The sequence below is a fragment of the Anguilla rostrata genome, chromosome 1 (genome assembly GCF_018555375.3).
Source record: "Anguilla rostrata isolate EN2019 chromosome 1, ASM1855537v3, whole genome shotgun sequence".
Classification (NCBI taxonomy): domain Eukaryota; kingdom Metazoa; phylum Chordata; class Actinopteri; order Anguilliformes; family Anguillidae; genus Anguilla; species Anguilla rostrata.
The window spans coordinates 31,888,268-31,902,143 of NC_057933.1; the positions used below are offsets into that span (position 1 = coordinate 31,888,268).

Genomic DNA, 13,876 nt, shown 5'->3' on the forward strand with positions numbered 1-13,876 from the left:
TGGTTGCCATCCATCGTGCAAATCGGAATTGTCCCTTATTTGGACAGTAGAATAGGCGTTCCGTATTTAACTCATGGCTACTGGACGCATTTTCATCCGTATGTTTGTGAACGATTGCGTTTATAGTAACCGCTGTTTTAAATACAATTCAATACTTAGCTAGCTAGCTACGGGATAACAAGCATGCTGTGAGTCCATTCTGACCTAAAACCAAGAATTTTAATATTGGCTAGGTGACAAGTGACGGTGAACCTGTCATAAAGCTAGCTGGTATTCAAAACCCGTTTCAGAGGGTCTTAGAAAGATGTTATGTCTACATTGCGCGACCACACCATTTAAAAAGCAAGACAGTGTTAGGGAGATTAATTTGATTGACTTATGGTTTCATGCAGTTTTATTAAATAATGTAATGACAAAAAATGACCAAAATTGGTGTTAACTGTATGGTATAAAACGAGAAGGATCTATTTTTTCTTGATAGAATCATTGTTTTCATAGAATTAACGACCAGAGGGTTTTGCTTAAGAACAGTGCCAATGGAACTACCAACCAGAGTTTTGCTTGACAACGGTAAAATAATATGCCCAAACGCCTGCGGAAGAATATTTCACTTTCAGCTGATTAAATCCATAAAAATCAATAAATATAAAAGTAACCATATATAGTCATTGTTGGTACCCCGCTGTATAAGTGGAATAAACCCCTCAGGGCTGTCCCGTTATTGGGAAATAATGTAGCCTACTTTGAGGCTGGTTAAGCGACCCTACATTATTTTCCAATAACAAGACAGCCCGTCGTGGTTTATTCCTTACATATCATATTACAACACAAAGGATGAATATAAAAAAGGGGCCAGGTGAACGAGAGGGAAAGACACATCTAATCACCGCGGGCTCTGGATGGGAATGAGCCTCGTGTGTGCATAATGTGTCACTAGAATTAGCATTTTTGATCATGGTTATCTGTGGACCTGGTCGTCCAGCAGTCTTGATCCTCACCTGCTGCGTAATCCAAACTGTGGAATGGCTGTGACAACAAGCAATCCACAAGATATTCTTCCCCATCCCACTCTCTGCGTCTGCATCCATGCCTCTCTGTGACCCCCTCACTCACTCTGCCGTTAATTGCCTCGTTAGCAATAGCAGCACCACTCCCCTCAAAATCCATTCTCGCCGTTAGCTCAGTCCCTCAGGGCTGCTACAACAAGCTAACTGTTGCGTTGGCTAACACAAGTAGCTAGCTACTGCTCGATAAAAAAGGGAAGTGTAAATCTGAAAAAGGAAATTTGGACAACCTCCTCTGCCTCTATGGACCAGCCTCCTCTGGTTGAAAAGGCTTAAATAAAATGTAATTTTTTAGTTATGTGTTTTAAAAGTAGTTCGCAATTTGCACGTTATAATACAATCCTCTGCCCCCCACCACCACTTCACACAGACTGCCCTTTCCCCTCTTGCCTGCCCTGCAGGTGTCACTGTTGAAGCATTTTAATTAGAATTTCAATAATGGATTTTTTCCAAAGAGACAAAAATATTTTATAAATGATACTGAGATTTGGTAATGGTTTATTTCAACCAATTACCCTTTTTTATATTTTGATCTCCCTCTCTCCCTTGCCTCTCAAAAATAGAGGAGGAGCAACCTCCTCTGCCTCTATGGACCAGCTTCCTCTGAAACACACTTTTACCAGAATATGTGTAAGGTATACTGTAACTAAATGAATGAACAAAATACTAGCCATAAACAGCTAGCTAACTACCTAGCTGCTTATCTTATACAGCTGTGATTGATGATATGTAATGGCTTTTTAAAAAATCTTTCATACTAGCATGTAAACTGGCAAGGCAGTGGGCAGGCAAGCTAAAAAGAATACATAGCTAACAATGTTAGCTGGCTTAGCCAGCCAGTTACATTAGCTAGCTAGCTAACGTTGTTAGCTAACGTTAGCCATACTAACGTTACTGAGCTGGCATCACAAATAATTATTTTGCTGACGTTACACTTCTAAATCTGATTTTAGCTTGCTAATAGCCTAATTTTAGTTAATCACAGTTAGCTGCATGTATAGCCAGTATCATCAACCCTATGCTGCCCTGCACAAACCTGAAGCTAGCTGCTCTGCACTCTCCGGCTGAGCTGCTGACTGGCTCTCAACATCCGCTGTAACGTTAGTTACATTCTCAATCTCATCATTATTCTCCTGAATCTCCTCCTCAACAACCTGCCTCGATATTTTCTTTAAAAATCCGCGGATATCCATTGTTTCAGTTCACTGACAATAAGGTTACTGAACGAGAAATATTCGGACTCGTCTACAGAACTCTGCGTAGTGCGTAGTCTGCATACATTTGTCAGACAAGCGGAACTGTCAGTATCACTCAGAACTTTGTGATTGAACTTTATTGTACCACTGCTAGCCATCGAATTGTCTGATTGCAACCTACTGCGCCTACTAGTCAGTTAAGTTACTTACTGCTCGATTTGAAGGGGGTGATTTGTTTACGTTAGGGCTCCATTAAATGGAATGATATTTGGTGCTGTATCTCTTTTTTTTGGTGTCAAAAGGTCCAGGGTTGGACGAAAAATATCCGGGGCTTCAGCCCCGGAAGCCCACCCCTAGCGACGTCACTGGATGAGACTAATGTCACTGAGGTACTGGGAGAGGATGGAGTTTACCTGGAGCTTACCAGGGTGATTTGGACAAACAGAACAGAAGCTGACATACCTAATGAGACCCTGAGCCAAGATGGGCCACCAGTATTTCTCAGTTGGCATCTGATACAGGTAATACCTGGGTGCCCAGTTGTTAGGGAAGTATGAGCCCAGTTCAGCAATTGATCTCCTAACCCCAGGGGCACGTAGGAGGACATGATTCTGGGGCAGGCTATATCTCCTGAGCCCGGCGATTCTCCTCCTCAATGTCCCAGAGGACAGGGGCTATCATGCAAGAGGGATGGATGATGGTCTCAGGTTCAATGGAGGTCTCTCCCACATCGTGGATCTGGGATTATGGAATCATTATAATGGTTGTGCGGATGTACTCCGAAGTTGTGGTGGTCTGTGAGCACAGTGAATGGCTCCTGGGATCCCTTCAACTAATGTCTCCACTCCTCTAATGCCGACTTCACCGCCAGTTGTTCCCAGTCACCCACATGATAATTTCGTTCTGCAGGAGTAATCTTTTTGGAGAAGAAATTACAGGGAAGTTTTTATAGGTTATATAGAACTCCCCCACGCCTACCTCAGAAGCATCCACCTCCATGGTAAACTGCCCCATGGGGTCTGGCTGTTTCCATAGTGGAGCAGAGGTGAAACACTCCTTCAGCTCACAGAACGCAGTGGCAGCAGCTTCATTCCAGCGGAGTTTATAGGGAATACCCCTAAGAAGGATGGTGTGAGGAGCTACCATGGAACTGGAACCCTGGATGTCCCAGAATACATTGTTAACAAATGCCTGTAAGACTGAGGGTCCATTGGCTAGCCTATATGGCATTACCAGATATTCATACTGGCCTTGCTCTGGTGTTTTCAGCTATCGAACAGCTCCGATGTTCACGCTTCTTTTCAAAATTCGATCTTCAGAGTCCCTACAACATCATCTGTATCCCCCTCCCAGATATGGATGAGCTTGAGGCACTCCACAGATCCAATTTCATAAAGAAGTGTGAACCCTGGAGCTGTCCAATAGCTGCAGGCACCAGAGGAAAGAGATAGTATTTAACCGATATGGAGTTCAGCCCACTGTAGTCAATGCAGGGGTGCTGACCACCATCATTCTTTTGCACAAAGAACCCTGCTGATGCTGGAAATGTATAGGGTCAGATGAATCCCTGACTCAGCACCTCCTGGATGTACTCGTCAATAGTCCAGATCTCTGCAATAGCCAGGGGGTAGATGCGGTTGCATGGAGGCAAGCGGGTCAATGGCTCAATCCCAAGGGCAGTCTGGAGGGAGACAGGTAACTTTGGCGTTGGAGAACACCTCCATGAGGTCCTGGTAAACCTCTGGAACTTGGAGGATAGCTGAAGTGGAACAGTGTAGTTGTGAATAGGTCTTCTGACAATGGGGTGACCAGGTGGTGATCTCTGTCTCATTACATGATATAGTTGGCATGTGTAGTTGGAGCCAGGGGAGACTGAGGATGACTTTGTGGACCGGAGCTCAGATAATTAGCATTAGCAGTCTCTCTCGGTGTAATGCCCCAATTGTGATGGTGATGGGGTCGGTGATCTGAGTGACATTTCCAACTCACACTGGCTTGCCATCCAGGGCATGGGCCGAGACTGGAGTGGTGAGGGTTGGAAAAGGGATGTTTATAGCTCTGGCAAAGTCATTCTATATGAAGTGGAAGTTTTCTGTTGGATTAACAGCCTGAAGTACAGACAGCACTGGAGAAGGAACCCCCCTGCACTTAGAGGGAGTACATCATATTGGTCAGGGAGAGCAAGTCGCACATCCAGAGAGGGAGCAGTCTGAGGGGCAAGCTGGCTGGCTGGCTGGGGCATCATCAATCAATGACAGAAGAGCCTGTTAAACTATTGACCACAATCAAATTTAAGCAGAGTAGGACTTTCATTTGTACTATGCACATTACATTCATCACTTATTTCATTTCTCATTTTAAGTGTACCAATGCTGCAAATAGTTTTTTAATTGAGATGGCAGGTATGCCATCCCACCAAGTTTTGCCCCGGCAGGGCGGCATGCCCCATACTTATACAGAGAGTTTGGCACTTTTCTGGGTTCTCTACAGAAATAACCACAATGACCACAGACTCTCAGTGCTTAAAAACAATTCCTGTACCTTTTGACCCCATTTCAACAGACATAATTCACAAACTACTTCACACGTCAACACAATAAAGCCCCAAACTTTGGGGATTTCGCATTTCTGCCTTCTTCTTTTTGCTGCTTGATTACATCATCACAAATGCTCCAAGCCCACAAATAATATGTCTCCCCATTGGACATTTAAGGTACATCAGCCAATAAAAACATTGGATGCATATGCAAAATGACATGTAGAAGTGCACTTGTTTAAAAGAGCAAAACTTTGTCACTGGTATGTCCTTCATTAGTAGCTCACCAGGTAGTGTGTCTGCCTATGACACTTTTGGATGAGTGACAGGCTAGGTTCGAACCCCCCTCAGACTCATGAAAACCACTCCTAATATTTTTATGACTGCGTTTTCAAGCTCCAGAGATGCCAGTGTTTTTGAAGCATGTACTTGTGATTCAGATCTTAGTCAACATTTTATTATTTATCATGGTGGTTTCAAAATTTCCAGTGCTTCATAAATGTAATAATTTAGATTAACAGCACCAGATCTAATAATCAATAATAAAATGTGACAGCACTGCATGATCTTGAAATGTTTCAAACTGTTTTAAGATTTCTACTCAGAATATCAGCTCTGTTTGGGAAAAAGAGCAGACTCCCCTGTCCTTTTGATGTTTTACTTCCTGTGATAAGCACATCCAGAGAGGGTTGTATACATTGGACACTGGCTTAATTGTTTGCTGAGCCATTTCAGAGTTGTGTATATTCCATTCTATCTAAACCTAAACTATGTGATGTGTATGACTTATTTCTACTCTTCTCTTCACACAGGACAGTCTACTTTCATTGATGACCACAGACCCCAGCCCCCAAGAGTAAGAGTTGCATTGCATCTTCTCTGAAGACTTGCATGTCCCAGTTCCTGCTGGCTCACAGCCAGGATGCCATATCTACTTACAAAGAGGGCCTGATTGCACATTGGAGGATACATGAACAACAAAAATAAGGCGGTGTGGTCAAAGCCTTGCCCATTGGTGCAATGTCCATAACCTTAACACTGACATGCACTCTCACTGTAATTCTGACCCTAACTTTATTGAATTTGTAGAACATTCGCAATAATATTAAACTTGTATTAATGGTTTTTTTCAGTAGTGTCATGTGCAATATATTAGCCTGCTATTTTGGGCTGTCAACTTTGGCCACAAATGAGGTTCAATTGTTCCTTCTAAAAACAACACACAATTTAATATATTTGAATATATATTTCAAACCAGTACAACGAGAGACAGAACTAGCATAGGTACATTTTATTTACATGAGCATGATAAACATGAACATTGTCAAAGACATTAACATGATCATTCAAGGTGGCTTTTAAGGTGTATCTACAGCACCCATTTGTAATCAGGGGTTGACATAAGTGGTAGGCAAAAAAATTACTTGGCAATTTCATGTCATAACGAAAAATACAGTGCCTTCAGAAAGTATTCAGACCCCTTCACTTTTTCCATATTTTGTTACTTTACAGCCTTATTCTAAAATTGATTAGATTAATTTTATTTTCATCAATCTACACACAATACCCCATGACAAAGCAAAAATGGGTTTTTATATATTCATACTTCCTGAAATATGACAACTGCCACTGCCGCTGCCACTCCATTCAAACTGACCAACCTTTTTGAAATTTGTCACTCCCTTATATCCCCATCGGGAGTGCCACTGCCCACTGGTGTGTAGTTGTCACACAGGTGCCAAACAAACCCATTCCTCTTTTCAGAAAGAAATAAATTCTGTATGAATTCCATTAGGAGGATCTGAACCCTAACAAGCCTTACAATCTAAACCCTCACATTCAAAATTATATAACTTTGGTTTCCTGTAAGAACAAAATTGACATGAACTGAACATAGCTCTCCCCACAATTAGCATACTGTAAGCAACCTAAAGTGTAATTGCAAATGTGAGAACTGCCTGGTATACACAGGTGTGTTAAAAGAATGCATCATGACCAACCACCCTTAGGGGTATGTGTGGCTTGACTGCCTGTGTTGTAATGACAGAATTAATAATGAATCCAAACATAGAAACAGCTGTGCTGGAGGAGGGTATGTAAGGCCTGAAATGAAGCATTGGTGCACAGCTGATAGAAAGGAGCACATTGTGTTTCCAATTACCTCTGATTTTTTTTTGTGAAAGCAGAGGGCTCTTTTTATTGGACTATCCATTTACTAAAAAGGTCACGTGTACTCTGTGAAATGAGCATGGATTTTGCATTTATCATCAAATACTGTATGTATCTATTAACAATCTGAAATCAATCGGAAAATGAAAACACCCAAGCCAACAGCCATTATCAGGCTGATATGTCACCATATAAAACTATGTTTAATGTGAAATGTTTGCATTTTCCAAAAGTCTCAAAAGACAGGAAATGAAATTGATCTTCCCTAATGCTAACACCAGCCTGCTCTCCATCAACACAGTATCAGCACAGATCTTTGACAACTACTACAGCCCTGTATATGTCTACTGTACTTCAGACAACATGTACTCACCTATTGGCAAATTGCTTAAGATTCAAAGCTTCTCTCAAAGGTGAATGACCAGCTGCTGGACATTCACACCTGTGGAAATGGCACTGAGATTGGTTTTGAAATGGTGGAGATATTAAGGTTCCAAAATCATTGTTTTACATGGGAGAGTTGTCCAACACAAGCATTGTACCTCTGTGCTCAGTGTACTGTAATATAGCCTAAGGTTACAAAAGACACTTGATAAGAACATTATATAGTTCAATTGGGCCTCATTGACAACACTTTTCTTAAATTATTATTTCTTAAAATGCTTTTTTTCTTAAAAATCTTTAGTAGCCCTGACGAAAAAGCATGCCCTCTGATTTCTTATTGTAATAATGACAAAATGCATCAAACTTTTATCCCTGTGTGGTTTTTAACCCATAGTGAATTGTGCTTCCCAGTCCAGATCCTGACCCCATAATGCATGTTTCCTGGTCCAGGTCTTGCCTTTTCCGAGTCAGGTAGTGTATAACCGTGTGGGGAAGTGTGGCAGCCGTACCGTAGTTCTGCTGCTGCGGATCCTGGCAGAAAGACATAGCTTCACCCTGGTCTCCTCCGACATCCACAACAAGACCCGGCTCACCAAACATGAGCAGGTAACCAAGGTGCTACCAGGGTAGTTTTCAATGAATTAAACAGTTTGCGATAGCATGTAGTATACTGTAAGCAGTGGCCAAAGCAGTGGCCTTGGTAGGGGTGCTTGAGTCTTCACAATGTACTGAATTTTCCTGTATGTAAATGACAAGTCTAGATGGGGTGACTGCCCCATTTTAATCATTATATATGTTTTTATGTACTGTTTTTGTATACAATTATGAAGTGCAAATGAGTGTATCACATAATTAATAGAGAATGGAAAAGCAACACAAAAGAAACACAATTTATGATATATTGAATAAGGGAGAAGGAAGGGAAATACAAATATGAGAAATTATGCTTTCTGTAGAAGAAAAACAACACAGGGGCTAGCAGCTCACACCTCTGACAATGGCCATGCTGTCTGCATTCTCGAAAATTCACAAAAGATGGTCTAGCGATGGGAAGGGGTAGTATCTCTGGCTGGATAAACAAAATTAAGAGTTTTCATTTATGGACCCAAAATCCTGGCCCCCATAATAATGCTTAGTGAAATTCACAACACCTCCCTGCTCACACTCCACTCTGTACCATTAGAATACAGACTTCCTATTTCCAAAGTAAATGCAGAACTGTCAATCTGCAGTTGGACAATTGTTGGACAATTATGACTTGTCCAACTCAATTTCAGTAATTTTGTGACTAGAGATTGTAGTGCACCTACAGTCTGTCCTGGAGGGCCACAGTGTTCTTGGGTGTTCTCAGCACCCATTCATTCATTTATGTTATTGATTGGCTAAAGAATCCATGCACCTTCTTCTCAAAGCCTTAATTGGCAGCTGATTGAGAGGAAACCACAAAAACCCACAGACACTGCAGTCCCATGGGATTTATTATGATGTCCCTGATTTAGAGGATCAAATTACCTGTGGGTGCTGTGGAGGTTTGGTTTCAATATAGCCAATCAGATTGTTTGCCGTCTTTCCCTGTTATACGGCTGCATTAAGGCCATAAATGGACAATCCAATATGCTGGTACTGCAAATGTTGTCAAAATCAGCTTCCAACTGGCAGTGAAGAGGGTGGGTTTGTCTGAGGAAAACCTTCAGTGGTTGAAACGTGTTGCCTTTTCCGCTATGCCAGTTCCGTCATGACCACCAAGTTTACATTGTTCTGATCCTTCGTTGGTCTGGTGTTTCACAAACAGCTTCTGGAATGGACCTCAGTGTGTAACTGGCTGTGCCAGACTCATAAACATGCTCAGTTACACTATTTACGAAGGGCACTTCACACTCTCACCAGAAACAGCAACAACATGCTTCATCAATGACCCACCCTCCTGGGCCAAGTGCTGAAGATAATGTGGATACAATGGCACTTGCTCTATGAAAATTATCTGTTTTGTCAGAGGAATTTAGCTAATATTTAAATGGTTGTGTGGTCTTGCTGCTTTTCTGAGTATTAGCAGGTTCAAATCCAAAAAGAAACCTTGCAGTTGCATCTTTTGCAAAAGGTTTTTAAACCTGACTTGCTTTGTGCCTGGACAATGTGTAAACAGTATAAGTGTAAAATTTCTGTCACTAAACAAAGAAGAGTTTGGCTTATGACCTGGAGGTTGTAGGTTTGAGTCCCATGTGGGACAGTACTGTTGTATCCTTGAGAAATAATCTTATAGTGTAAACCTTAATAAGAGTGTGTGTGAAACAATGAAATCAAGGGCAAGCTTGGCTACTGCAAAGTACCACATGACCTGGTAAAAAAAGAATGTCAAAAAAAGAATTTACTGCCTTCTTGACCAATACATTTCACTACCAGCAGGTATCATGTTTACATCCTGGTTAAAACACTATTGTTGTCAGAGCTGGCTGCTGGCCTAGACACTGAAAGCAAGTCTGTGTTCGCTTCAGCCCCCCAAGCTTCTCCCTATGATTGTGTCCATGATTGCTTCCATCGCATTTGTTTTAGGGACTGTGGTGGTAAAACCTGTATGTATCATACGTTTCCGCAGGAATATCCCGAATAGAACTTGGGATCTGGTTCCACCGACTAGGTAAATTAGTCTGGGCTTTTACCCAACGTCCTGCGGGGTAGTACTCCGAAGTACAGACCTTGGTGAGTTGCAGCGTGAATCTGTGTCGATCTCTAGCTGTGATTTATTTCGCTTACCCAGTTTGAATAGCAGCGCAAACCATTATTCATAAATCAAACTTGTGTTATGCGCGCAGACTACTTTGGTTAGCCGTAAAGTCGGATTTAACGTGTGCTACTGTTTTTGCTTAGTATGTTTTATAAATGCTAAGCATTCGTGTGAGCAATTATAGCTACCAACTTCACTGATTATTCGTTGCTGAATATTCTCGATTTTGTTAGCCGTTTAATGACTCAAGTTGATACAGTATTGAGATGCGTAGTTGATAATACATGTGATCATCACAATGGATACCTTCGCACTTTATCGTAATACAGGTTATCTAGTAACTTCCCTTACTTTTCAGACTGCGTAATTTTACTAATTACTGCATTTCAATTCCAAGACCAGACTATGGATCATAGGTGCATGGTTGCATCTGGAGCACATGCTGCTCGACATAACTTGAAGAAAGCAAACGTGGTGTACACACTAATATTTCACGCAAGTCCAGTTTTTCTATCTTTATTTGCGATTACTATATGATTAAGAAGTTAACGCAATGTTTAACTGTGCATGTTTCTGCTGTTATTAGTTTGACAGATTATGAATCAATAATACAAAATACATATAGTCATTGTTGTACCGTGATTAGTGGATCAACCTCGCGTCCTATTGAAATATGTAGCTATCGGTGTATGGGTCACAGAAAACAAGACAGATGACGACGACAAGCATGGCTATTGCTATCTTCGCGTCTTAGACCCGTGAAACGCAGAAACCTTGCTGAGGACTTTAGTCCTGGTAAGTAGTACCTGACTGAAAGTCGGATTTTGGAGCTTTGTTGTATTTGTCGGTTACACAATCTCTATGACTTCTGCTTTAGTCACAGATAACAGCACTCGGATGGAATTTTAGCAGTTGGCAGTGTCAATAAATAAGTGAATGCATTAGTATTTTAATGTAAGTACGGTAATAGACTGTGAATGTGTTCTATGACCTGAATGCATCAGTACTACACTTCAGATATTTAAATCAATTTCCTGATAAGCATCTGCTAGCAACAAAATAGACTGTGAGTCCAAGTTTTCACATATGCTGAATCATGTTGGTGTATCAGTATTCTATCTGTTTTACCAGGTGTACATTACTTCATGCTGCATTCAGTTCAAGCCTGAAGCAGTGACCAATATCACACACAACGTTGCACCTCTGTTCTCACCCTACAAATTAATTGGCAAAGCACTGTAGCTTCTGTGTAAAACCAGCTTTCAAACTAGACCAACCTTTGAGGTAAAAAATTCCAAAAAAACTAAGTTAGTTCTACTTATGAAATTTCTTTCTACCAATACAGCTGTGTTCAGTCAGGCCATTATTAGTACTCAGGCGCATTCTACCCTCAGTATCCAAGTCTGCTTGAGCCCAATATCGAGGGCTTCTGTAAAGCGCTATACAACTGGAAAGTCAGAATGTTGCACAGTTCATATATATTGATTGTAGCAAGGGTTGTTGCAACGTGGTGTATGATTATTACTACCTGCTGTGATTTTGAAGGAGGTTTTTTTAAGGGAGGTATACCTCATACAGTAACTGTGCAGTTCTGCTGATAGACTGCAGAGTGGATTACATTTCAGAGGATACTTGTATGCCTGGAAAGGGACCTGGAGCAGACCTACAATTATGATTGAATATTCAAAAGTTGGGTCGCAATGATGTTGATGACAGTGAAGGTCACCTGAAGAAGGACAAACATTTGTTTATTTGTTAAGAAATCTCTGGGAGCATTGATATAGTGTGTGGGTACCAGGGTTAGGTCAATTCCTTTTCAATTCAGCCAATTCAGGAAATGAATTTAAATTAAATTCATAAATTGACAATGCACATACAGTTCTTTTTTCAGTTGTTTAATTGAATTCCAATTCCTCCTGAATTTAAATGGGACTTGAGCTCTGTTGGGTTTATTTTTCCTCCACTTGCATTATGTTTTTACATGTGCCGCACCCTGCCCCTCTGCATATTACTGGATGTGTGGATTTTTTACTGATTTCCTACATCCCATAACTGCTTATATTATATTAATATGACTGCATAAACATTCATTATGTTTGGAAATCTCATGCATGGGTAATACAACCAGTTGTTAAATATTTTACATAAAGCTTGTTTTCATAAGAACAAGCTTTGCTCTCTGTATTTGGGATCCTCCTGGGTGAACCGAACACACATGCTTTCACAGCTTGGCAGGTTTTGTGTCAAAACTGATTCCATCTGGCAGTCTGTTGAAAGGAAGAGGGCAGTGTGAGCCCATGTGTTGAGTTTCCACCAGATTACTATAATCCGTCCTGTGCTTATTTACAGATGAACATCATTGCATTCGCTGATCTTAAACCACATATGTATTGCCTGTGCACTTTGTAATTAATAGTATAACTGTTTTAATATGGACTTGTATAAATATTACCCCATGTAATAATATTTCCCATATTTGTGACAAAGTAGAATTTTGAAATGAAAAGTTTATGAGAATGTTGAATAGTGGAGTTGTGCTGTAGTCATAGTATTCTATAGTGTTATGATTCCTAGGTGGGGCACTGCTGTGCTCCCCTTGAGCAAAGCAGTCAACCACAACTGCTTCAGTTAAACTTTCAGTTGTATAAATTGATAATATTCAGAAATAAAGTCATAGCACATAAGAGCATCTGCCTAGCTATTACACACACAAGTATTAAATAAAAAAATTGCCCCAGATACAGTAGATTGTATCAGATCAGTAATACCATAACCCATGGAACATTGAGATTATTAATCTGGCTGGTGTTCAAATGTGTTAAAAATGAATCTATTTATATAGCGGTGGCCAATCCTAGTCCTGGAGAGCCACAACATTATTGTTAATGTGAGGTAAACTACTTGTAATCTTCTGTTCTGATTGATCAACTAAATATTAGGTAACAATAAACACCAGCATATCTTGCTCCAGGAGTTGACCACCTTTATATCAGTAGTTAAGCACGGATAATAACCATAGCACATTAAGGTTATTGTTGTAAAAAAAGACTGACCGGCCTGTTCCTGTTTCACAATATCTGCAGCACAGCCTATCTCATGCTTTGTGCTCATTGGCTGTCCTGTGGTACTTGTCACAACCATAGGTGTGAAGTGGCCATGCCTGTGTCTGTTTTCCAGGTTGACCTGATGAGGAACATCAGTAACATTCCACAGCCATTCCTGTTCACCCGCCATGTGCACTTCCTAAATTTCACTAGGTCAGTTCAAGTGGGGATTGGGAAGAATCTATGTTGGTTGTCTATTTTCTTTTTCCTAATCAGTGGAATCTTGCAGCAGAGGACCAGGGCCCTGTTTCTGGATAAAATTGAGCTTTTCTGGATAACAATGGAGCTTTCACAGTGGTTCCTATGATGCAATCTAATGTGCAAAATCTAAATTTACGGTGTGTTTCCAAAATCACCAAGTAGGTGTTGTCGGAAGCTGAAGTGCCGCATTAGAGGGGGTGCCCTATTTCTAGGTGCTGAAAAAGCTTAGGAATCAATTTTGAAGATGATGATGAGGCCTAACACATAAATAAACCTAGATACATTTAGCAATGTATCTAGAATACAATAAAACATCAATTAAAGGCAAGAAACAGAAAAATATTAGTGAAGCCTGTTGTTTGAGTGTAGAATACTCAGCATTCACTTACAGACCTACAGTTAAAAATGTATTAATTAATTTTGACCATGTTTGATAATAATGATAGTTATGCATTTGTTGATTTGTTGGGGAAAATTAAATAATTATTTCAATTGTATGA

At 40.6% G+C, this 13,876-nt stretch overlaps 1 protein-coding gene across 1 annotated transcript in view; it reads left to right on the forward strand.

Moving 5' to 3' along the window:
* The window catches only part of LOC135254599 (uronyl 2-sulfotransferase-like), a 55,029-nt gene that overhangs the window by 25,446 nt on the left and 15,707 nt on the right, over nt 1–13,876 (forward strand). Inside the window, exons 2-4 of the mRNA XM_064334904.1 lie at nt 5,609–5,652; nt 7,800–7,955; nt 13,249–13,328. Coding sequence (XP_064190974.1) covers nt 5,609–5,652; nt 7,800–7,955; nt 13,249–13,328 — 280 coding nt within the window. The remainder of the gene's footprint in view (nt 1–5,608; nt 5,653–7,799; nt 7,956–13,248; nt 13,329–13,876) is intronic.